This window comes from Gossypium raimondii, chromosome 9, assembly GCF_025698545.1.
Source record: "Gossypium raimondii isolate GPD5lz chromosome 9, ASM2569854v1, whole genome shotgun sequence".
In the NCBI taxonomy this organism is placed as follows: Eukaryota; Viridiplantae; Streptophyta; class Magnoliopsida; order Malvales; family Malvaceae; genus Gossypium; species Gossypium raimondii.
The window spans coordinates 35,469,483-35,495,986 of record NC_068573.1 but is presented as its reverse complement, the minus strand read 5'-3'; the positions used below and the strand labels follow the sequence as shown (position 1 = coordinate 35,495,986).

Genomic DNA, 26,504 nt, shown 5'->3' with positions numbered 1-26,504 from the left:
ATAGATCAAGAAAAGAGGAATCCAGAATTAGATCGGGGGAAAGGTAAAATTATCGAGTAATCGATTCGATTCGTCAATTTCGAGTACGAGGTAAGTTCGTAATGTGATGACTTCATTAGAATGTATGTTAAATTCTCTTATTATGCCTAAACTGTGATTACAAGATTTTCATTAATGTATAAATTGTAAATATGACTTTACGGATATATTCGAAGATAAAATCGATAAGCTAGAAATCTCGGTTGAACCTTATGAATAGAATTTGATACTTGTGAAATGTATAAGTTGATATTCCAATTTGGCTTCGAGCCATGCATATCGGATAATTTGGCTTCGAGCTATGATATTAGCACTTCGGGTGCGTTTTATACCGATTTGGCTTTGGGACATGCATATCGAATAAATTGGCTTCGGGCCACGATAATAGTTCTTTGGATAAGTTACCTTGATTTTTGCTACGGGCCATGGTATAGGTACTTATCATATGAGATATTTGAGTATCCGATTTCTATTACGAATGGTTCAACGGGTAAAAGAATGAGATGAATGAGAAAGAGGTTAGTACGAGACGATACAGGTACGTACGGAACCTATTCGAGTATTTAATAGAGAAAAATGATGAAATGGTATTTGATCATGTTTCAAGAGATGAGAAAGGTTTGTTGAAATTGTATATATGGTGATGTTATGTACAATTAGTTGAATTGTATTTATTTAATGTATTAAATTATTCACTTACGAGCTTACTAAGCTATGAAGCTTACTTCGTATTATTTTCTTATGTTCTATAGAGAATCAAGGCTAGCTCGGATCCAGAAGTCGCCGGGAACATCATCACGCTATCGGACATCTAAGTTGGTACTTTTGAATTGTATATATATGGTATATGGCATGTATAGGCTAGTATCATCTTGATATACTTTTGAGATAGTTTGGTACTAAAATTGAAATGAAATGAACGAAGTTTTTTAGTTAGCTTTTATATAGTATTATGAATGTTGCTGATCAATTTGATAAATAAATGTTTTAGGCATGATTTAAATACGTTTGAATGTGAAAATGTGTTGGTTTCCATATTGATTGTAAATTGGTTGCAGTTGAAATTGCAGGGAAGGTTAGATGTTTATAAAGGGGGTTATATTGAATTCGCACAAAAAAAAATTTTCCGAGTTTCCGAATTAGTCCCAAATCACTCCTAACTTGTATTTTGGGCCTTGAGGGTCCATCTAAGGGACTTTAAGATTATTTTATATTATATTTGATAATTACTTGTATATTAATTGTAAATTATCCAGTAGGTCCAGTAATGCTTCATAACCCTATTCCAGTGACGAATACAGGTTAGGGGTGTTACAGAATAAAAATCGAAAAATAAAAGCAATTGATCGGAAAATAATGTGGAAGAAACTAGCGAAACCACACTAGGTTTAATTCTCAGGAAAAATTGGATCGATCACAGATGGTCCCACTTAAAACTCAATCTTATTTTCCCTCTCGTGTAATTTCGCATATATATAACACTAGAATTTAAAGAACAAAAGGAAGAGAGAAACTATTTTTCTCTTGTTGTGTTGTGTCTAAAATGAGGAGAATGACCTTCTATTTATATAGTTTTTTGAATGGGGCATAGTAAAATACATAGGGAAAAAAGGTAAAACTGGTAAAGACAATTTCCTAAAAATATGCAATAGTGAAATAAAAATATTATCTCGAAAGGAATGAAAATATCGAAAAATAAAAGCAATTTATTAGAAATCTGATCGAAAAATAAACTAGAAGAAACCAACAAAACCACACTAAGGTCAATTTCCCAAAAAAAAATGGAGGGGTCACATATGGTCCCGCTTAAAATCCAATTTCCTAAACAGAATTTCCGGCTAATTTACCAAAAAAAGCCCATTTTTTTAAAAAATTACGGAAATGGGCCGGTTTTTTAATTATTTACCGGAATGGGCCATTTTCCGCGAAATCGCGGTTACGTCAGCGTGATGTCGGGGTACATGACAGGAGATCACGTCCACGTCAGCGCGACCTGCCGACGTGGAAGGAAATCGCGTTCTTTAGGAAGCGATTTCCTTCCACGTCGCCAGTCGCTACCGACGTGACGCAATTTGACGACGAAGGCTGCATCGGGACGCGATTTTGACGCTGATTTTACGTTTGTATTTTCTGGCTTTTAAGGTTTAGGGTGCAGGCTTTTTAGGGGTTAGGGGTCCCGGGAAAAAATTTCGAGTTGACGTATCTGGTCAAATAGTGGGAAATCGCTTCTACTAGGATGCTATTTGAGAAGAAATTGTGAAATCGTGGCCTCGTGGACGCGATTTCGCTACAGTGGTCATGTAAGAAATAATTTTTTTTGACGTTTTCTGAGCAAATAGTATAAAATCGCTGATACAAGGATGCTATATTGGTAGAATTGTGAAATCGCTACCGTGGACGCGATTTCGCCTGATTAGTCATGTAGGAAATAATTTTTTTGACGTTTCGAGCAAATAGTGTCAAATCGCGCCTCGTGGGCGCGATTTTGCTCTGATAACAAGTTTGAATGAGGCTATAAATTAGGCAGAAAATGTTCCACAGAATGCATAAGTCACAACAGAAAAATTTTAGAGAGGCTAAGAAACTTAGAGTTTCAAAATGAGTGAATGTATTAGTGCTGTTATTTACTACGATGGTGGGGTTTGCCACACCGAGAATGGTGTTATTTTTTTGTCGGAGAATACGGTGCGACTGTCATTTAGCCAAAACATTGATTTGACAGAACTCCATAAAAGAATTAGGCGTAAAATCTTCGGAACGACGCCAATGAAAGTTCTGTCAATGACGTATCGATTTTGTTCTTCTGTTGATCCGGTGACATATGACTCGTTTGACATAAAAGGTGCTCGTAGCTTTGAGGCAATGGTGCAGACTCATCTTGCTAGCGGAGCAACTTATATTGAGTTATATGTACAATTTACGTCGCCAACTGATGTACTTCCGTCCGGTGTTTGAGATGTATACGACCCCGGCCGACACTTTCGGTTAGCGTGTTACAAAATACGGAACAACCCATGTTCAGTAGCGGTGTCGAATGCACTTCCCCCCAAGACACTCTGTCGGTGGATGAGACATATACGTCGGTGGCTCGACGTTTGACGCAGGAAATACGAGCTGAGGTTCTGCATCAAGTTCTACTAGATGGCAATCTACATCCAATTGGGGACATTATCAAATGCCCAGAAGAAGGGATGACGTACTACCTACGACATCAACCGGTGAGGGGACGTCGTACGCTGCAGATGATTGTGGGTCAGAAGGTGACTCCGATGTTGATCCACCTCGAGAGCCCGGGGCAGATGGTGCAGAGGTGAGATTATTTTCTGAACCGGAGCCTATTCCAACAGAAGGTGAATATGGTGATAGGAGTGCAGATGATGAAGAAAATCCACGATTCAGAGCATACTCACCTTCAGCCCACATGCATAATGTCGATCTGTCAAATGATGATGCGTTAGAGTTTCCAGATCTACCACACCGGATGCGCGATCGTACAAGTTCGGGGGTAGATCTCGGTGAACTTGAAGTTGGTAATCAGTTTACCAATAAGGATAGTTTTATTGGTGCTTTGAAACAGCATAGCATCAAAAACGGCGTTAATTACCAAGTCGTTAAATCAAAATCTGATAAGTTTGAGGCGAAGTGTGCGGTGCAAGATGGCACATGTTCATGGAAAATCGTCGCCTCGTTAAGGAAGAGGACAGGGTTGTGGGAGATAAAAAAGTACAGAGGTCCACATACATGTGCTGCAGGTACAGTATTGAATGTCTCTGAATAATATTTTTTTTCCAATGTTGCATTATTTAATGTACTCCCTCCCTCTGTAGGTGTTTGAGAAGATCATCCGAAAATGGATTCAGCTATGTTGGCTAGCTTGATACTGCCCACGATAAAAGCAGATCCTCGGACTTCAGTGCCGGTGATAATTGCCAATATCCGTAGCCAAATGGGGTACACGCCCTCTTACCGCAAGGCTTGGATAGCTAAGCAAAAGGCATTGGGGAATATGCATAATGGGTGGGACGCCTCATATAATGAAATATGGCAATGGTGTCAGGTGCTAGAGAGATACGTCCCAAGCGCCATCACAGACCTTCAAACGGAACATGCGTACTACAACGGTCGATTGCTACGTGGATGCCAAGTGTTCAAACGCCTATTTTGGACCTTTAAGCAATGCCGAGACGCATTTCCGTACTGCAAGCCGTTGGTACAAATTGACGGTACCTTCATGTTCGGTAGGTACACTCATCGGCTATTGGTTGCAGTGGCACAGGACGGCGGTGGGAGAATTCTTCCAATTGCATATGCAATAACACCGGGGGAGTCGTCTGATGACTGGGATTTCTTTCTCTCTAGGTTAAGGAGGCATGTGTGCCCCCAACCTGATATCTGTGTTATTTCAGATCGGGGCGCCGGGATACTAGCTGCATTTGATCGGGAGGGAAGCTTGTGGCAGCGTACACACCATAGATATTGCCTGAGACACGTTGCTTCGAACTACTACAGGCAATATCCGTCTAAGACGGAACGACGACAAGTGACCAACATGGGTATTTACTGTATAACTGTATTATTTTGTTTGTCAAATTGAATTAGTTTTATTGGTAGAAGCGGTATAAAATATTCACTATGTTCTTATATTGGTAGGGTATGAAATGAATAAAGATCATTTTCTTGAGATGTTGGCAATCTTGCGATCCCAAAACGAAGAATGGGCAGACTACCTTTGCAACATACGTTTCGAACAGTGGGCACAAGCATACGACGGAGGCCTACGATATGGCCATATGACGTCGAACCTGGCGGAATGCATAAATTCTGTTCTTAAAGGAACGCGCCATCTACCGATAATAGCGGTTGTGCGAGAGACATATTTCTGTTTGGCGGCGCTATTTCCAAAGCGAGCAACAACTTATGCAGGCCAGATGCAGGGTGGGCATGTATGGTGCAGTAAGGTAGTTCAAGAAATTAACAAGGTGAAGGCACATCATGCACGCTGTATGTCACGATCGAGACAATTTATGGTTTCGCGTGACGGAGTTCGACATACCGCACCAAGGTGTTGTTGGCGGGCAATATCGTGTACACTTGCGAAATAGGACTTGTGACTGTGGGAAGTTCGATGCACTTCGTTATCCATGCGCTCATGTTATTGCAGCTTGTCAGAAACTCCGTCTGGATCCGCTCAGTTATGTGGACGAAGTGTACAAATTAGAAAACATGTACAACGTATGGAGACATGTTTTCCCACCGTCCCAGATGAGCGTAAGTGGCACCAGTATCTCTTGCTCCTTTCAAGTCATTACGGATAGAGAATTGCGTCATAGCAAAGGGTCGACCTTTCTCCACTAGAATACAGAACAATATAGATATCCGAGAAACAGCCAGTCAACAGAAATTGTGCGGATGGTGTAGGAACCCAGGCCATACAAGTCGATTATGCCCTAATCGCAATAGTTGAATGTAATTATAGAAAAAGCTACCTTTTATTCAATTATTAATTGATAATTGTATTAATTGTTAGTAAAATTATCAAATTACTACAATTTCTTAAATGTTAGTACCAGTCAAAACATTTTACTAAATCCAACATTATGTAAAACTATAATTTCTTAAATGGTTAGTAAGATTATCAAATCATTGTAGTATGTTAGGGTGTTAACATTAATAAGTTAGGTTTTAAGTTAAGTTAGGTTAGGGTTTTACATTAAGTTAGGTTAGGGTTTTTAATTAAATTAGGTTTTTAATTCAATTAGGTTAGGGTTTTTAATTAAATTAGGTTAGGTTAGGGTTTTAATTAAATTAGGTTAGGTTAGGGTTTTTAATTCAATTAGGTTAGGGTTTTAATTAAATTAAGTTAGGTTAGGGTTTTGATTAAATTAGGTTTTTAATTCAATTAGGTTAGGTTTTATTTAAATTAAGTTAGGTTTGGGTTTTAAATTCAATTAGGTTAGGTTTTTAATTAAATTAGGTTAGGTTAGGGTTTTAATTAAATTAGGTTAGGTTAGGTTTTAATTCAATTAGGTTAGAGTTTTTAATTAAATTAAGTTAGGTTAGGGTTTTACATTAAATTAGGTTAGGGTTTTAATTAAATTAAGTTAGGTTAGGGTTTTAATTAAATTAGGTTAGGTTAGGGTTTTAATTAAATTAAGTTAGGTTAGGGTTTTTAATTAAATTAGGTTAGGGTTTTTAATTAAATTAAGTTAGGTTAGGGTTTTTAATTAAATTAGGTTAGGGTTTTTAATTAAATTAAGTTAGGTTAGGGTTTTTAATCAAATAATGTCAAAAAAACTCGGAAAAATTTCTATGTGTATTACATCATCATTAACTTCTATTTCATTACATGGGTATTGATACATGTTAATACGGTAATCAATGTCTATGACCGGGGGATTCGGTTCCACATGGCGGCTGTCGACGGTTACGCGCTGGATTCCTCCTTCCTCTAGCTTCCGGCGGCGGTTGTTCTTCCTCGGATGGTGATTGTTGTTCTTCCGGTTCGGCATCCGCTTGTCGGACTTGGGACGATGATCCACCTTCAAAGAATAGTGAATGTGGAGGTGTTTGCATCATGAACGGCGATGGAGTTTGAAAGCCATGCGTTGCTGGCGATTGGTAAAAATGAGAGCTCCCCGACGGCCCCCTTGCGACCCCTCCTGCGGTGATGGCCTAGTTATCGGTGGTCCGCTCGGCATTACAGGAAATGGAGCTGATCCGGGCATTTGGCTCCAACCTGTCATAGGATTTGGAAAAGGATACATGTACGGGTTAGGGTACATATAAGGGCTAGGAAACATACCTGGCATCATAGGGAAAGGCGATTGCGTGGGTATCATCTGTTGAATTGCTGCATCAGGTGACTGCGTCGGTGCTCTCGTTGGGGACGGTGCTTCCATGGCCGCTGATGATGAGCCGGCTGAATGTCTGGCCCTCGTTGATGGGCTGCCCTCCTACTCTTGTCCCCTTGGATTTAGAGGCCCGCGCCTTTCCCTTCCGACACGTAATTGCCACTGCCTCTCCTCTGGCGTAAGTAAATACGGCTTCCCATGGATCCTAAACCATGGCATGTATTCTGGAACACACGCTAACTCGGGAACGATGATTTGTTCCCGAGCAGGTAGATACTCATGCCGATTTTCCCACATTTCCGTGTAGTCTGACCAGTATCTAGGCCAATCCGTACCTAATAGCCGAATGTCGATTTTGTGGTGCTCGTCAAACACCTCAGGGTCCACAGGGATCGGTTGTCTACATCCAAACTGTCGTAGGACTCTGTCTGTCTGGTGGGGCTCCACAGTTGCGTAGTTGATCAACAACACTTTCACGTGCCAAGAGTTAGGGTTTTGTAAAAACTCTTCCGAGATTACTGCCCGGATTGCCGGATCCTCGTATGGTGTCCATTGAAACTACATGAACATGATAGAAATATTACTTATATACATAATACTAAATATCAATCCACTAGCGAATGTATGAAAATATCTATTTGCAATAATACTTACTTCTGCTTCCGACCGTTGGTCCAATAGAAGCCGTATATCTTCAAGTTCAGACGGTAATCCACGATAACTTGCCGGATGGTTCCACCTAATTAAATAAATTTTTAGCATACTTTTATTCTTACAAAATCTACATAACAATTTCAAAATGTAATATAAAATTTACCTCGTTACGAGTGGGAATGTATATGGGTGGTTCACTCGAGGACGTAGAAATGGAAAGTGAAACCGTGCCCATGATTGCAGTAGTGACAGGCATCCTCCGATTTTTGCTCTCCTCGGTTTGGTCGCCCCGCACATCTCCCGATATAATGTTGCCAAGACGGCAGACCCCTAACTAAATTCACCGGCTCCTCTAAAATCAACGAGTTTTAGCAGCCACCTTAGATGTACACGGCTCTGTGACGTGTCGGCCATGAGATAGCCTCCAATTATTTGAAGAATGTATGCTCGAGCATATCGGATTCTTTCAATTTCGGTTGAATTTTCATTCAGATCGGGGAAGGTCGCACGTAACCAGCCCATCTCCACCTTACCTCCATCCATTTTATCTGGAACGACGCCCAAAAGCTCGTAGCACACCGCCTCCCAATTGCTAGATTGGGCAGACCCGGTCACTGGGTGCCCGTCCACCGGCAATCTCAAATACAGATGGACATCTTCTAGAGTGATAGTGCACTCTCCACATGGAAGATGAAATGTGTGCGTCTCGGGTCTCCACCTCTCGATCAACGCACTGATCAGTTTCGGCTCCAACTTACATCCCCGGCCTACCGTCGCCACGTACCAAAATCCTGCTTCCCGGAGGTAGTTCTCTACTAACGGTGATGGAGGAGCATGCATATTCCGAATATTGCATTCCAATACGCGATCTTTAGCCTTTTATTAAAAAAATAAATTAATAAATATCTAAAAATACATAAATAAAAATATCTTAAATAAAATATAAAATATAAAATTTAAATTTAATACTTACCATGTTCATTTGCTCCACCGATATGTGATTCCTATCAAGACGAATCAATGATCCGCCATGGTTGAAAATATTAAAATTTTAAAATTATTTTAAAAAATAAAAATTGTAAAATTTTCTTAAAAATGAAATTTAATGGAAAAATAAATTTAATATGGATTTGGAGATTTTTGAAGGAAATTGAGAGGATTTTGGAAGGAATTTGAGAGTTTGAGAGAATTTTAAAAGGAAATTGAGAGAATTTTTGAAGGAAATTGAGAGAATTTGTTTGTGAAAATAAAAGGGTGGGGGTTTATATAGTTTAAAAAATTTTACCGTTAGGGGCCAACGGTCAATTTTTGACCGTTGAGCCTTGTTCACGCAGCGAACAAATCGCGTCACGTCGGTAGCGACTGGCGGCGTGGAAGGAAATCGCTTCCTCAAGGACGCGATTTCCTTCCACGTCGGCAGTCGCTACCGACGTGGACGCGATTTCCTGTCAAGTTCCCCGACATCGCGCTGACGTGGCCGCGATTTCGTGGAAAATGGCCCATTCCGGTAAATAATTAAAAAACCGGCCCATTTCCGTAATTTTTAAAATAAAGGGACTTTTTTGGTAATTTGGCCAGAATTTCCCTCTTAATGAGAGAAACTGTTTTTCTCTCTATTTCTCTTGTTGTATTCTGTCTAAAATGAGAATGACCTCCTATTTATATAATTTTCTGAATGGCATAGTAAAATATGTAGGGAAAAAAAGGTAAAATTGGGAGAAACAATTATCTAAAAATCTGCAACAGTTAAATAAAAATAGTTTCTTTAACTAGATTTTCAAAATCTAAACAAATTTTGTTTTTGAAAAATAATACAAAAATTTTATCCAAATAAAATACACGACATTTGTCGAAATCATAGACCGGACCAGGTAAGGCTTTTTTTTATCTAGAAATAACTATTTAATAATTAAAGTATTTTTTATACCTTTATAATTTGTGAAATATTCAAATTATAAATAAAAACAACATTTTATTCCTTTTATTCTAAGTCATTGTTGTTATGTTTCCTTAATGTTACAACACCCACCTGTCAATTATTTATGAAAGCCACAAATCAATTAAATAAATATGACACTTAAGCAAATTTCCTAAATTGCTAGAATATTTTATTATATTAGATAAGAGACAAATAATTATACTAATTCTAAATAAAATTTTCAAATATTTACTCAAATATATATTGTAAAACAATAAATATGGATATTTTCTAAATATATTTCCAAAGCAACTATAAATTTGATATATGGGAGCACGCAACAAAGCAAAAATGATGAAGAAGTCTATTGCATTTTTCTTTTCTCTATTCAAAAGTACAATTATATAATTAAAATATTAATAATAAAATAAAAAATAAACTTATTTACAATCAAACTAGAAAAAAGGAATTGTTCCTTTTTAGAGTGATTGTGTTTATTGTTGTTATATTATTAGTATTATTTGGGATTTTAATAAAATATTACTTTGATTGAGCAAAAAAAAATTGAGACAATTTAATAATCTTCCATTATGTTGATGAAATTTGGTGGACTATGTTTTGCAGGGGACCTCAACAATGAAAATAGCAATGGAGCCATTAATACAAAGTGTGGAGGCAAAAGTGTTGTTGTCAAGATCATCTCTGTTTGTCAATAATTATAACGAATATAAGAATTTAAAAGTACTTCTAATGGGTCTATCTATTACCCGATGTCTTTTAATCGCTATTTAAAAATAAATGAAGAATTAAGATAACAATAAGATAATTAAGCTACAAATGTGACCTAATTTTAGAATCAATATTATGTTGGGTCTGTATTTGACGGTGAATTAAATTAGTAAATTAATAATTAATTCTTATAAATAGTGTATAATTTTGTATTATTAGCACGTCAAATACAAATCCAGTATAACATTTGTTCTAAAACTAGCTCATGTTCGTAGCTTAAGGGTGCATTTGAATGAGTAGTGAGATTGACTCTATTGAGTTTAAAAACAAATGTGGTGGTGAGATTAAAATCAATAATGAGATATACATTTGGATTCCAATATAGTTATAGTGGCAATGTGAGAATGAAAAATGACTATTAAATAAAGACATAAATAAGTAGAACAAAAATAAATAGCCAAACAAATATTACTGTCGGAGTTAGAATCAAGTTAAACAAGAAAGAATTTATTCAAACAATAAACAATCGATTTAAAACAACAAAGAATCGATTCAAAGAAGCAGCAATACTTTTAGTCACATAGTAGATATCTCAAGACCATAGAAGACTAGAAAATTTTGAACTCTCCTCCATTTCCATCTTAAGCCACCAAGCTCTAATCTTAGGATTAATTGATAAAAACATAGTTCACTTGTCCTTATTGAGTAATAAATTCAGTGAGAAAAAGTATAGTGGACTAGAATCTCGAACTTCCTTCGATAAGCTATCAAGCACTTTGACTACTTGCGGAATACCATATGGATACATAACAGGAGTCAAACTACATGTGGCTTGGCTCATATTGTCAGTCGCACTGCATAATTTTTCAATTTGACTGGACAATCTTGTGGCCCCTCCAATTTGTTTTGAGGATTTCTTCCTTCCAATTTTAAAATGTGAAGTTCATCCCTCATGTGTTTTTTCTTTTTTGATTGTTTCATTCAATTTGAACATCTATTATATTTTCTTCCTCAATTTTTCAAGTATGTCATTGTCAACATCCTCAAAAAATTCACTAAGGAGTGTACCCAAAGAAGATGCCTATGCTTTATCACCATTGACAACTATCCCCCTTGAACATCTGGTTCAACTTCCCTTCGAATTCAGGATTAATGCATGAAGTTCTAAATTTTTTAACTTCAAGTACAACCTACATATAAATTGATAGTTTAATAAGAAAGTATGATTTTCATAGCTTTTTTTTCCCACTAATTCGGAAATTTCTATGTAAATTTAAGTTTAAATATTTTTTATACTAATTTTCTTACCCATGCTATATGTAAGGGTTTATTGTCTTGAATAATTAAAAATGGGGAGGAATCCACTTACATAAGTGGAAAATTAAACCGCTTTACATTTTTCGTAATATTTTAATGATCCAATCATTGAATTTATCGATATAATTATATTTGTCATGCATATAAATTTTCGAACCGATCGAGATATCTCTATTATATCGATCTAAAAGGTGTATATATGAATATTCATTGATAGTTTGAATTTTTTATAAAAATAAACGGTCAAAATTTTTAATTTACATCAAATTTAGCATGCATGATCTATATGGATGAAGCATGAAATATGACGGTTGAATTGTTAAAATATTAATCATATAAAAGTTACGAAAATGTGTAAAAATATTTTAATTTTACACTAGTGTAAGTGGATCCTTCCATATTATCTTTTTAAAAATTCAATTGATTTACAAATAATATAAGTATAATTAAATACAAAATATAATAAACATACAACTAGAGGTGAATAGGGGGACAGGGGCCCGACCCCCCTAAAATGAAAAATTGTTGTTTTGGCCTTTTAGAAAATTTTAAAATTTTAAATTAATAAATGTAAAATTATACTTTGACCCCCTAAAATTATGAAAATTTAATTTAATCCTTTAAAAATTATAAAGATATAGACTATTAAAAATTAAAATTTCATTTCGGTCCCCCCTAAAAAAAATTTCTAGCTTCGCCCTTGCATACAACACTTTTTTTTTGTAACAAGAACAACTAGAAAGTGAAAGCAAATAACAAATTAACTAGAAGAAGCAACCATTGGATAAAGATTACATTTGAGTAGCTCCCTTAATAAGGTTGGGCCTTCCTCATATATATGCATCTCATCATAGCTCCCTTTATCAAATTTAGTCATCCAATCAGCTACTCTGTTATGCTCCTTGGGAATGTGTCAAAGACGAACCTTCTAATCTCGGCATAAAAATTAACATTTTAATACAATATGATAAGTTTAATACAATATTGATATATTTATAGTAATTTGTTATGATAGATAATTAAAATCATATTATTTTCAATGTAAATATAGGATATTAGCAATAATTATAGTGACATTTTTAACAAATATGTAAATTTTATGATATAAAAATGTTAATTATTTGGAGTAATGTATAAAAATTACCAAACTCAAAGAGTTAAAGCTATATATATTTGTGTCAGGATTGTTTCAAAGAAAATATATATTTATTTAAATTCTTAGTAAAGTAGATTCCAACACATTTTCATGTTTTCTCGTATTTTAATTATGAACCTTTGATCTTAAAATCTTGCAAATTAAATATAAAGAAAAAAACCCTTTATATCCAAATATAAATTATAATCTTGAATTTGATTTTTTAATTTTTTTAAAATGTTACCTAAATAAACTTCCAAATGAACACTGAATGTACATGGTGAATAGTTAATATTGATAACTTAAAATGATAGAAAAGGAATGAATTGGATGGGATGGGAAGGAGTTTGCAAGCCGAAGGACATTGGTGGACTGGGTTTTCGGGACCTCAAACATTTTAATCCTGCATTGCTGGGAAGACAAGGGTGGCGGTTAATGCTTGAACCAGGGACTCCTTTTTTCAAGGTTTTTAGCTCTAAATATTACCCGAACAGAAGTTTCCTTGATTCAGAGCTGGGATCTAACCTCCTATTTGTGGAGGAGTATTTGGTCTTCCAAAGAGTTGATGCTGAAAGGAACACGATGGAGAGTGGGGGATGATAAGCTTATAAATAGAAAACTAACAGATGGCTGCCAACAAACGAATCTTTTATTGTGCAATCAGATGCTTCGAGTTTTCTCTCAAATAGCAAAGTCAGCATGCTTATTGATGTTGTTAATAATAGGTGGAGGGAAGATCTTGTACGCGCTGAGTTCAACGAGGTAGAGGCAAATGCAGTCCTTGAAATGCCTCTGGCTCTGGAGTTTTGTGATGACAAGCTAATATAACACTGGCATTTCAACTGTGATGGGAAGCATTCAAGTAAGAGTGGGTATAGACAGTTATCCTCCCAATCTCAGTGAGACATGCCAATTACCAAAGGTGGAACTTTTTGTATGGAGAGCTTGTAACGGAGCAATCCCGACTGCCGGAAATATTGCTTACAGAGGTCAAGGAGCATCCCATATTTGTCAGTGGTGAGATTTTGAACGTGAAACAGAGATGCATGCTTTACGAGATTGTCCCTTTCCCAAAGAAGCTCTTTCTTATTGCCAGGTACCAGCATTTTTGTCTTCTACTGATATTGAAAGTTGCTTAGATCGGATAGACTTGGCTGCTAGGAAAAATGAACCAAAACAGCTTCGAACTCTTTCTTATGGTCATTTGGTGTCTTCGGAATATGAGAAATAGAATGCTTCATGAAAATATCTCGTTTAGTGCTCCTAGGTTTGTTGATGAGATTCGAAGCCAACTGCAGGAATATAGAATTATAAGAGAGCTACTGGGCAAATCATTTGGTTATAGTCAAGTTTGATGCTTGTTTTGACAAATTGAGCAAAAAAGGAGGGGGGCGGTTTTATCATTAGAGACTGACGGTTTTGTTCTGTTTTGCTTGGGAAGAGTTGAAGATGCAGGAGTCGCATAAACTCTTGCTGCAGTTAAAGCGATGGAATTGGCACACCAATTAAGACATCAAAAAATTATCATTGAAAAGGATGCTCTTAAAGTCATCACAGGCTTGCAGAAAAAAGGAAAATCGACCTGTCCGACATGGGACCAGCGATCACAAAAGGACAGACTTTAGCAAGATCAATGAAGCTGTGCACATCAACTTGCAAAACATGTTTCATTTTACCTTCAGGATGTTTACTGGGTGGAAGAATATCCACCATCTCTCCCCAAAGTTGTAATTACGTTATAATATTAATATCATATTAGAATTTGGTTCATAGGTTTTAATATCAAACTGCAATGCATGATTTCCGCTCACTCAATCCGACGTTACATCATTCAAACAAAGGACAATTATTTACCTAAAAAATCCTCTCAGCTAGAATTTTCAACAATGAATCGTTTGATTATTACCATCAATGCTTTGGCCGGTTCAGAGTTAGGATCAATAGTGAAGAACCCATGTTGTTGTCCTTCAAATTCAACGTACTCGATCTTCTTCCCCCAATTCTTCAATCTCTCAGCATATTCCTTTCCTCGGTCTTTCAACAGATCGCTTCCACCAACCACCACCAGAATAGGGTCTAGATTCACCTGTTCCAGACGGCGGCTGACGGGCCCGAAAGGGTTTATCAGCGGATGATCCGTCGTTTCTCCCATCGGTACAGATAACCTCCAAAACCTACACACAAGCTTAAAAGATTCAAAATACTGCTGTTCAGAGTGGAGTTTTATTGAAATTTAGCTAAAGCCGTATGACAAACCTGTCAATGAGCTCCAAATTAAGGAAGGCATCTTTGGGACCCTCAGCTTCGGATCTTGTTAGCACTGTCCCGCCAAAGAATGGTGCTAAAAGCACATACCCTCGGACCAGAACCGGCGCCAAGTCTAATGAACCAGCCCCTAGTTGGACCGCCAAATTATGAGCAATATTACCACCGGCTGAGTCACCAGATATGAACACCTTGCTAAAATCCGCTACATCAGTTAACCATGGATCAGGGTTGTTGGCCAGAGCTTGAGCTTGGAGCCATTTCATAGCCATGAAACCATCTTCAATGGCTGCCGGGAGTCTGTTCTCCGGAGCCAAACGATAATCCGGCGAAATCACGACAGCTTGAAGGTTTGAAGCGAGGCGGAAGCAGTAGTTTTGGCAGTTAGGCCAGGCACGTGATCCAATGCAAAAACCACCACCATGGATGTAATAAAAGACGGGGAGCTTGGGTAATGAAGGTGAAGCTGGCTTATAGAGCCTAAGCTGAAGGTCATGCACAGGATCAAATACAATATCTTTCCACAAAATAGAGCCATCACCATTGACTGGGACATTGAAGCTTGGCTTAGAAGAACGCCAAGTGGAGCCATCGCTGTAAACACGAAGGACACCTCGGCATTCATCGACTTCATGGGGAGGGGTTGTAATGGAAGCAGAGGCAGCCATGTCAGACATCTTTGCTGTTTCAGATGGGATTGAGAGGTTAAGAAGGAAGAGTAAAGGGAATGAAGGGGAGAGGAGGAACAAAGGACAAAGTTAAATGTAGGCGGCTCTGGAGAATCTTAATTTGGCCAATGGCGTTTTGTTTCTGTTGTTTTCTATGGGTAGTTTTTATTGGACAAGTGGCTTTCTCCTGCTGCTTTGGAATTTAGTTCGCCTGTCACTGTTAAGACTAACATGTTGATCAAAAACCTTAACCCGCGATTAAGGTAATTGCAGGCAGATAACTAGAAATTTACATCCCTGCATGTGAATTACCATAAACCTGTTTATGTTTGATTCCATTTTATCTTTCCTAAAATAAGGTTTTAAAGAGTTTTCATTTCGATAGTGAGCTGAAAGCTTTTTATTTTTAAAGCTCCCAAAATAAGATTGAGCAGATTGAAGTTTTAAGGTTATCGGTTTGAGAAACTTCATTCAAACACAATTATATATATCAAACTCAAGCAGAGTTGCTGCAGACTAAATTCCATGTGAATGCAGAAGCAGGTGATGTGGAGATCAATGGAAAACCCAGACCTGAAAGTGAGCGTCGAATACCGTTACAAGTCTAATATGGGTCGGATATACTCCATTTTTTTCATACATTTGGAAAATCTATCCCATGTACCAGACATTCTTGCAAAAATTTGAAGAATCTGGGTATCATAGGTATAAAACGGCCACTGAAATGGTAACAGAGAACACAAGCAATCCTGTTTTCATTTATACATCACCTACATCCATCGCAATTCAGAATAAATAAATAAAAACATTATCAGCTTTGCTGCATTTCCTGAATGAACATGTCTTTATATAAGTATAGAAAGCAATAGAAGCATCCCATGAAGAAACCTGTTTTAATCAAAGATGGATCGTAGCTGGTTGCCACCAGATTTTGGTCAATAGAACATGTCTAATACCATATGGAAGTTGCAGCGACTCCAACTGACTCTGCTGCAAAATAGGTATTTGGTCAAGTAGTTTGATTAACCTATAATCTTTAAGGCTGAGATCGATGCAGTTAATGAGAGGGTCGGTCAATCCACTACTTATGCAGAAAATTTCGCACTGGTTATTATGTCAATGCCTAATCTAAAAGAAACCACAGAACCTTTTAAGTTCTCGAGTGGTTTGCTGATTCCCGTGAAGGGAAGTTTGTGGGTTAGTCCTTAGAGGTTCCAAGACTGGAAATTACAAAATGTGGAGGAATTGGATACCCGGGAAGGAGCTTCAGCAATTGAAATTTGGATTGTGAGAACTTGAAAGACCCGAAATGGTTTTATGCATTTGCTCCCTGGCGTTAAGTTATTCAAAGCAGGGGTTCTTTAAGTATGGTCATATTTGGTACAAGATTGTTTATTATTGTGGAAGATTACAAACTTTTTCCTGCACAAACTGAGGTTCAGTGTTGGCCCTGTTTTACTTCAATTGGTACTTTCCGTGAAATATATTTCCTTTGTGAGATGAGGCTTCCACAAGCCTTTCTGTTTCCAGACAATTAGTTTTTTCTTTTTATTCAGGTAAATATCCAATTGTAGCAGATTGTCTACCTTCTAACCTTTCTTGATAAGAGAAGTATGAAAGAAAGCAAATTGTCTTCGCTGGAACTTTATCTCCCTTATTAACTACTTTCCAATTACCAGCAAGAAACACTACAAGATGTGGACCTTTTGCGAAGAGAGACATAAAAAAAATACTTAGTACTCGGTTCTTCTCAGGCTAACAATAATAACACCGCTCATCCACCACCTGAGCAAGATATGCTTTACCACTCTACATTACTAGAGAAACCAGCTTTCTATATCCTCGAGAATACTTTTGAAACCATATATCAACTTCTTTTTTCTTTTTTGCTTCATCATCATTGCTGGGCACACTGCACCCTCTGGGCACCGCCATGCATATCTTCATCTTCCTCATAAGCTTCCTGCGCTGCCTGCTGCTGCTTCCTCCTCATCTCCTCTTCAATGTTCACATCATATAGCGTGGTCTCCTCACACTCGTCTAGCTCCATATCACTCAACTGAGAGGTTGGTTTTGGAGGCAGGATGGCCTCAAGTGCCTTAACCTGATCAGGGCTAAGGGAATCAGGGAATTCAACAGTGAACTGAATGTACAATTTGCCCTTCATGAATGGCCTCTGGTATAATGGCATCCCCTCATCATTGATTGCCTTGCAAGAATCTGGAATAACAAGTTTTACAAACTTAAAACCAAGCAATTGATAAAAAATCCCCTTGAGAATACTTACTTCCAAGAACTTACCAGGCTTCACAACCTCCCCAGGGTTCGACTTGATTAGAAGTTGTCGACCATCAAGATGGGTAATAACAAATTGAAAGCCACACAATGCCTCAGTAAGAGACAAAGTATGTTCCAAAAACAGGTCTTCTCCCTTCCTCTTGAACTTCGGATGGTCCTTCTGCTGAAGGACAAAGACTATATCCCCAGTAACAGTCTCAGGCTGCAAAGTGCACCAAAATCCAACCAATTAGTCAAGAGACCAAGTGCATACGCTAAAATGTAATTCTATCAAACTATGCATACCGCTTCATCAGCTTCGCCAGGGAATGTTATCTTTTGTCCATTCTGCATACCCTTCTCTACAATGACTTCCAAAACTTTCTTCTCTTGAACAACCTTTTCACCCTTGCACTGAGGGCAGCGGTCCTTGTCGTTGATCGTCTCGCCAGTACCCTTACACTCATTGCAAGGATGTTGCATTTGCTGAATCATGGAGGGGCCAAGCTGCCTGATTGAAACCTTCATCCCAGAACCCTGGCAACCAGGGCACGTCATTGAAGCTCCAGATTTTGAACCCTTGCTGTCATAAATAACACATTCCCCATAAACAAATAATGCAGAAAACCGAACATAGAAAAGAAGAATTAAAAAACAATTTTACCCATTGCACTTCGAGCATATCACATTCCGGGAGAGAGAAAGTTTCTTTGAAGTCCCAAGGTAAAGGTCCTCTAGTGACACCTTCAGAGGATGAACTACGTCCTCTCCCCTCCTCTGTCTTCTACCTCGACTGCTACCACCTAATCATTAACAATAACACCATCATTCAAGTTTGAACCATATCCTACTTCCCTTAGAACTAGTTCAACAACATTTCCCAAATTCCTAAAAAGTGTCGACTGAACCTTAGGTGGGGCAAGAAAAAACACCTGTGTTTAAGCCTTCGTCGAATACAACTCAGGCTCAATCCCTAGACAACTCCTGCCGCTACCCCCTACCCCTATTTTTATAATATATCCTTAACCAAGTATAGTAAGATTCTCTTTCATCAGGTTTCACTAGTGCATCAAATAAGCTGATGTATTAAAAAGAAAATGATCACATACCAGATTTTGACTGCAAGTTGTAATGATCCCAACATCATTAAATAAAATAACAATGTTTTCAAGATTCTTAAACTATTCCTATATCAGGATCTTCTTAAAAAAATCATACATCTTTAATTTTAAATATGGTAACTGTTAAACTAAATCTCTTACCTCCAAACGGGCTACCACCAAAGAAGGAGGAGAAGATGTCAAACGGGTCATGAGCACCGGCACCACCACCCATTCCTTCCTTGAGTGCATCCTCACCATACTGATCATATATCTCACGTTTCTCAGGATCGCTCAATACCTCATAAGCTTGGGCCAACTCTTTAAACTGCCAATCAAACAAAAACCAAAAAAGAAGAAGAAGCAGAATTAACAATAAAATCATTAAAACCACCATCAATCAAAAAGAAACCCATATAAAATACCCAAAAATGAAGAAAAAATTGTTCATACTTTTTCAGGATCACCGCCTTTGTCTGGATGGTTTTTAATGGCGGCTTTTTTATAAGCTTTCTTCAAATCATCCTGGGAAGCGTTATTCGAAACACCCAGAATCTCATAGTACCTGGTGTTAGTACTCTTCTTAGGTGCTCTTCCAAACATCTTTTGATCTTTCTTAAGTTTTAATCTATTCGGATTTTTTCTTCAGTTCTTGAGAGAAAATAAACGATGTAACAGAGAAGCTCTGGAGACCACAAGAAAAAGAAAGAATCACCCAAATTGCTTGAGGGAAAGGATTTGGGTTTGGGATATAATTTATAAGAGAGATTGTTCAATGGATGACTGAGATTTAGAGAAAATAAAGAAGGCTCTAGAATTCTCTACCTCTGTTTTTTCTTTACCTTTGGGACGAAGTAGAGAAAATAAAATAAAATAAATACATTGGAAATCTAGATGGTTCTTTCTCTTCAACCGCGGGACTTTCGCTTCCACTTTCCTTTTAAATTTTATTTTAAACTTTTATTTAATATTTTTTATCTAAAATAGATGAATATGCTCGCGGACGGCCACATAAATAATATATCGATAATTAATTATTTTTAAAATTCAAAAATATAAAATTAATATCCACATATATTTCTACGTTAATAAAATTAATCTTTTCATCTATTTTGAATTAATTTATAAAAAATATATAAATTAAAAATTAAAAGAGTCAAAATAATTAAACGAATTATTAAAATATTTTTTGAAGTTAAGATGATTAAATAAATCATTATACCTTCATTTTCTTAATTTTATTTTGCTTTTTCTTTTTAATTTTTAAAGAATATTTATAGAAAGGTTCAATATATACTTACCTACTTGAATTACGCCTACTTGATACCTAAAATTTTTTACTTAATTGATACCTAAATTTAGAATTCATACATTTTTTAGGTATCATACTAACATCGTTAAAATATGTCGACATATTTTACCGTAACGATGTTAATCACGCACCTAAAAGAAATACTAAGTTAGTTTACAATTTATATGTTTAAATATCAATTAAATAAATATATATATATCAAGTTCAAGTATCTTCAAATATGTTAACTCTTTTAGAATTTAACAAGTGGTATTTTAGGCCTAATTAATTAAATCATTATTTCAACAGCTCAGAATTTTATAAAAGATCAAAAGAAATATAAAATAATTATAAATACAAATAAATCACAATAATGATATAAATATTAATTAAACATTCTAAATTAAATTTAAAATTATTATTCCTAAACCATAAATGAAGTGTTAGAAAACTGAAATTAAACCATCAAAACAAAACATTAATAATACAATATGGTGTTGACTATCGAATTGAAATTAATAAAGATGCTTACAAAATATCACTCAATAAATTACATGCAGGTTGGCAACAATCTTCATTGGTATGCCAAAGTTAAAATCTAAGACAATTATAGAAGAATGCCTCGCCAAAGATACAAACTTTCCAACAATGGCATGAAATCATTACTCAATTATCCTGTTGAGCTTCTGGTTTCATATTGATGAACATTATGGGATACATAAATATGAAATATATGGACAATCTCGAATCACCTATCTTGACTTCGTTAAACTTAGCATATATCTTTATTGTTGTATTCCTAGTTGAACAATGTACGTTAATCGTCATTTCAATACCATTATCATCATTCAGCTCAATTGCAATACACCTAACTAGATTAAATGACACACAAATCTATATGTTAATTTCAATAATCTCTTCCAGTTTTTAGCTTGGAGTTTTCTATTATTTTTTTCATAAATTCATCCTGGTTGATGTTTTTCTTTAATATCATGATTACAAGATGAGCGGCTTGAAATATGACCCTAATTTTAGTGTAACAAAATTGCTTGTTGTGATAAATAATTGTGAAAGATATATTTGCACACCAAAACCTAATTTTTTTTTTAAAATTTAATTGGTGGTCAAATCGGTCAGATCAATGATTTCTGGTCTAATCGATCTAAAGGATATAAATTATTAAAAATTTTAAAAAAATAAATAAAATTATAAAAAATCAGTTCAATCGTTGCTTCAACTGGTTTTTAGCATGTTCAATCGATTCGTATGTGTTCCTGGTCAATCAACTTTTTACCTCTTATTAGATCGATGCCCTAGTCGTTCCCATTTCAACTAGCATGTTTGGTTGGGTGCATTGGCTAATCGGTGGGCCCCACTTAATCCCCCTTTAATCATTTGTTTGGTTCAGGGTATTGCTATTACAGGTCTAATACATTACTGACCTAATCCCCAAAATCTACCGATTTCTAATCTTTCCCTTTTGCTCAGTTTAGGTGCTGCTTCAGTTTACCCTCCCTGTTTTACCCTCCCGATCGGCTTCCCCTTTCCGTCTTCTGTTCCTTCCTTCTAGCTTGAGGTTTCTGCCGATTTGCTCCCTCTGTCTCTCAACCTTTTCTTTTCTTTTTCTTTACAACACAATTTACGCTTGGCCTTCTCAATCTTTTCTTTTCTTTTTTTCTCTGTCACTCTTTCGCTTGCTCTCAATTGGTGGGTTTCCAAGTTACTACAACTGAAAGGTAAACTGGTTTCTAACTCTCTTTTGCTCTCAAACTGCTTTAATGTTTGCAGCTCTAAATTTATCGTTGTTTTTTTCCCTGTTGATCCATTAGGTTCAAGAAATTGAGCTTTTTTCTGCTTCACATTTTATTTTGAGTGGTTATTTTCCTTCTTTACCATGTCAAATTTTAAGTTTGATTGGTTTACTTTGATGGGTTTGTGTTATTGGATTAAGTTTAATTAGCAATAGATTATCTGTTGAGCCATGCTGCCAATATGTGATGAAAGTGTATGAATCTTAATTAACCGTTGTTGATTCTGCTGAAGCATTTTTCTGTCAAATTCGGTGAAATGAGTTTTCTAATTATGATCAATAATATTTTTTTGAGGTCCCTTTTCAAGTGTTTCATTAAATATATTCAGCAGTAGTACTGTTTAATTTATTTTTAATTGTAGATCACTTGATTATCTCATTAAGCATGCTGTTAATTTGCAAAGTAGAAAGTGTATTGATCTCAATGAACCATGCTGCTCTGCCGAAGCTTTTTTCTATCAAATTTGGCATAACGGGGTTAAATTGAATTTGCAATGGTCATGTTAAATCTATTTTGAGTGCTGCTCATGAGTGCTGCTCTTGTTAAGGCTGCTAAACAGGTTAGAATTTCTGGGAATCAATCAGTACTCTAATTACAGTTAGATCCCATGTGGGGATGACGTTAGTGATTATTGCTCCGGGTATTTCCACAGTTCGATGCATTGGTTGCTGCACTTCCACCTTCAGAGGGCGGTGAAAAAGCTCAACTTAGAAGGATTGCTGAACTTCAAGTAATATAGTTTGTTCAATAATGTTGTTCGTTTTAAATTAGTTGTTGGAATTTTCTGTTTTCATTTTTATTTACCCCTGTTGTCTAGGTTGAAAATGATACTGTAGGCCAAGAACTTCAGAAACAACTAGAGGCTGCTGGTACATTTCCCCCATCCTTTTTACATTTTTTTTTATGTAAACTTGGCTTAGGTGTGATTTGCTTTTCCAAGTCCTTGAAAAGTTATATTCCCCGAATCCAGATATGCATTGAGTAGTAGTGTTGTAGCAAACATAAGCATCTTCCATCTTCTTATAGATAAATAAGAGAATGAGTTAGGCTGCTCAATTTCAACATATGTTTGAGCAGTGGCTAAGTTTGCTTTTATTCTGGCATTTGTGTTGTATGCAAGACATAGGATGTTTGCTTCATGTCTCATTCTTTTAAACTTTCAGTTCATTTTAAACTTTGCTTAAGTTGTGGATTTAGTACATGTACTTTTTCGAATTCTGAAACTGTAGTCTTAACAGCAATTAAATCTAATTGGTTAAATTCTACTATTAGCCCTTTATTATGCTTAAAAGTTGTAGATTTAGTCCATGTTATCCAACAGGAACATTTTTAGTCATTACATTTTTCAAGTTTCAAAATTTCAATCTTAAAGCAAATGACAGTCATTAAATCTATTAAGTGGTTTTCTTTATTTTGAATAATATGTTAAAATAGCAAGCTGACATGGCACTTCAAATGCAATAATCTATTTGCCGCTTCAAAATTTTAAAATAGCAAATCAAAGTATAGGGACTAATAGCAGATTTTAACCTATGTTGTTTTTTTACCTAGAGAAATTAAGCTCCCCAGTTTAAAGTTCTATCTATCTGTATGTTATTTCCTTACCAGTGAAGGAACTGAAACAGGTTCAGGAGTTATTCAGTCAAGCAGCAGATAATTGTCTCAATTTGAAGAAACTTGAATTCATTTCCTTGAACAATCCCTCCTTCCATGTTTAATTTTATTATCTTTATATTCGTTTAATCCTAGGATTCTAAAGGTTTATTTATGTACTTAAAAAGTTAGTACAAAATGTTCCATCTGGGCTTTTGATTCTCTGCACTAGAATTCAATCAAATTACTCTTTTATGTTTGTAAAAAAACCATGTTTGCTGTTCCAATAGTAGTGTCAGTGTGCATCTAACAATTCAAATCATATTCATTTGCAAAGAATAGAATCTGAATCAGTCACACATACAACAACAATCACAACAATCACAATTGTAGTCTTAACATTTTAGCCGTCGGAAATTACTTTGAATTTTTGTTATAAGAATATTGATTATTAAGAATATTGATTATTAAGAATTTTATTAAATTAGATATTTTAATTAAAATATATTTAATAATAATTATGTTAAATTATATTTTATAGTATCATATATATTATGATTTTAGTAAATTCATATAATAATATTGATTATTAAAATTTTATTAAATTATATATTTTAATTAAAATATATTTAATAATAATTATGTTAAAATATGATTAAATTATTTATTATTGATATTAATAATCTTATTAAAATTTAATAACAATAACAATAATCATTTACCTAAACAAATTTCTGCTAAGGGTATTCTAGTCATTTTAGTTTTTTTCCTTATGCTATTACACCTCCATTCCATTCAACCAAACACAAGAATACTATTACACCTCTATTCCATTACATTCAACCAAACAATTGAATTGCTATTACGCCTCTATTCCATTACGCCTCTATTCCAATACAGCGAACCAAACGTGCTGTTAGTCTGATCCGATTTAGACAACATTGCTAAAACTTGTTTAATATAACAAAATAAGAAGTAAATATAACAATATTATCACATACATATACCACTAATTATACAAAAACTAACACTTAGTTTATCATTTGAAAATTAAAATAATATTTTGAATATATTATATATTAAAATAGAAATACTAAAACATATATAATATTGAATTTTTAAGCATAAAAATATGATTATTGATGTGGGAATCAATAATGGAAGAGAAGAGAGAAAGGAAGTAGTGGTGTTGAGGAAGGTCGGTCCACTCTAGTAGGAGTGTAAAGTAAGAAGGTTGAGAACTCAAAGGGGAAGGTTGAGGACCATAAGGTTGCTATGAATGCTTAAGGGTCGATCCCTTCTTCATCATACGGAAGGGTATAGATAGTGGGGGCCTATTGTCCAATGGTGCTAGTATGGTAAACTTGCCACCAATAAGCCATTATCATGGAACACATTGGGGGGATGTATATAATGGGGTTCATTTTGTCATTCTTTTTGAATTATGGTACAAGGTTGTTTTGCTTAGGTAGGGTCACTGGTCAAAGAGTGTGTTCATATTAGAAAAGCGGGTGCCTTAGAGAGCGGGTAGTTTGTTCATAAAGGCGGGTGAACAAGACCATTCGAAAGGGAGCGGGTATTAATTTATAGGGATGAATGACATGACCAAAACCATTCTAGAATATCAGAAGGCTGAATGGAAGTAGGTCTTTCAAGACTTTGGTCATCTAATGACTACCCGGGCAATAGAGGGCAAAGAGCTACTTGTGAGTGTTTCTTAGGTGGTTTGCTATGTTGTCACATGTCCGAATTTGAAATGATATAACAATAATAAAATAAGAAATAAATTACTTTAATCAGGTTAATTAACTTACGAATTCAAGTTAGTACAAATTTCAACTATGAAAACGAAATACCAAATTTCAAGAGTGGAAATCATCGGACGACTAAGAGCAATTTTTTTTTCAAGTGCGAAGATGAAAAACACTCATTGCAACTTATAAGCAAGAATACTACAACCAAATTTGAAACACAAACTAAAATGTTGGAAAAAAAATCAAACAAAACTAGGATTCACAAAATATTGAAAAATACGTTTTCTAACCAATAAGACTAAGCTTGGGATTCCTGAGAAATTGAAAAACATTTCTAGCAAATATGTTTTATTGAAAAAGCCAACTAAAATTTAAAAAAATAACCTTTTTTTTAATATAGCATGCTTCATAGTGCTATTTTTCCATTTCCCGAAACATTTACTAAAGGGTGATATTTAGAAAGAAAAAACCCTAATTTCTAGTAATTTAGCCAACTAAAATTTAAAAAATAACCTTTTTTAATATAGCATGCTTCATAGTGCTATTTTTCCATTTCCGAAACATTTACTAAAGGGTGATATTTAGAAAGAAAAACCCTAATTTCTATTAATTTTATTTGGCGAGAAAATATTGTTCGGCTTTTAAATTTCATGTGTTGAATTAGAATATTATAACATATTCATTTAACTTTTAAATAATAGATTTAACATACTAATTGGCCCCTAAACTTGCAACTTTTTTATATTTGTCCCTAGATGTTTTTTTTGGATCAAATTGACTCTTTCACAATTCAAGAGTCAAGAAGATCTTTCGCAATTAGATATTCCACTTTTAGTCTTTCATGTAGATGTGTTAAGTTGTCAATTGTCAAGAGGATCTTTCGCAATTGAATGTGTTAAATTGTCAATTGTTACATAAATGAGCCTCTAAGACAAATATTGTTTAAATTTTAAACCAAAGACAGAATTGACTTATAACATCCTGACATATGTATTATAAACATCCTTTGTAATGAATTATATAAATTCATAGAGTTACGATTAGAGAATTATATAAATTGAACTTCTTAATAGAAATCAAATCAAATTTCAAAAGAAATTAA

General features: G+C 35.4%; 4 protein-coding genes across 5 annotated transcripts; 1 reads left to right on the top strand and 3 right to left on the bottom strand.

The window, feature by feature from the left end:
* Positions 1-6,409: 6,409 nt before the first annotated feature.
* LOC128032394 (protein MAIN-LIKE 1-like) lies at positions 6,410-8,055 on the bottom strand. The gene is made up of 3 exons (XM_052620405.1): positions 7,708-8,055; positions 7,545-7,629; positions 6,410-7,448 (listed from the first exon to the last, which is right to left on the bottom strand). The coding sequence occupies exons 1-3, from the start codon at positions 7,839-7,841 to the stop codon at positions 6,993-6,995; spliced, it is 675 nt and encodes a 224-aa protein (XP_052476365.1). The 5' UTR covers positions 7,842-8,055; the 3' UTR covers positions 6,410-6,992.
* Positions 8,056-13,270: 5,215 nt separating this feature from the next.
* On the bottom strand, positions 13,271-15,802 carry LOC105799278 (probable carboxylesterase 15). Of its 2 annotated transcripts, XM_052620610.1 has the most exons (3): positions 14,900-15,802; positions 14,550-14,817; positions 13,271-13,935 (listed from the first exon to the last, which is right to left on the bottom strand). In XM_052620610.1, exons 1-3 carry the CDS (start codon positions 15,583-15,585, stop codon positions 13,801-13,803), a joined length of 1,089 nt encoding a protein of 362 aa, XP_052476570.1. In that variant the 5' UTR covers positions 15,586-15,802; the 3' UTR covers positions 13,271-13,800. The 2 variants fall into 2 exon arrangements, with proteins under 2 accessions (XP_052476570.1, XP_012485193.1); XM_012629739.2 differs by lacking the exon at positions 13,271-13,935 and having other exon boundaries at positions 14,369-14,817; positions 14,900-15,791.
* Positions 15,803-17,190: 1,388 nt separating this feature from the next.
* On the bottom strand, positions 17,191-19,858 carry LOC105799277 (dnaJ protein homolog). Its single transcript, XM_012629738.2, has 6 exons — positions 19,407-19,858; positions 19,116-19,281; positions 18,518-18,656; positions 18,160-18,436; positions 17,878-18,076; positions 17,191-17,796 (listed from the first exon to the last, which is right to left on the bottom strand). Exons 1-6 carry the CDS (start codon positions 19,554-19,556, stop codon positions 17,474-17,476), a joined length of 1,254 nt encoding a protein of 417 aa, XP_012485192.1. The 5' UTR covers positions 19,557-19,858; the 3' UTR covers positions 17,191-17,473.
* A 2,584-nt stretch (positions 19,859-22,442) lies between these two features.
* On the top strand, positions 22,443-24,070 carry LOC105799276 (mediator of RNA polymerase II transcription subunit 21). The gene is made up of 4 exons (XM_012629737.2): positions 22,443-22,614; positions 22,708-22,785; positions 22,873-22,924; positions 23,664-24,070. Exons 1-4 carry the CDS (start codon positions 22,582-22,584, stop codon positions 23,771-23,773), a joined length of 273 nt encoding a protein of 90 aa, XP_012485191.1. The 5' UTR covers positions 22,443-22,581; the 3' UTR covers positions 23,774-24,070.
* The last annotated feature ends 2,434 nt before the right edge of the window (positions 24,071-26,504 follow it).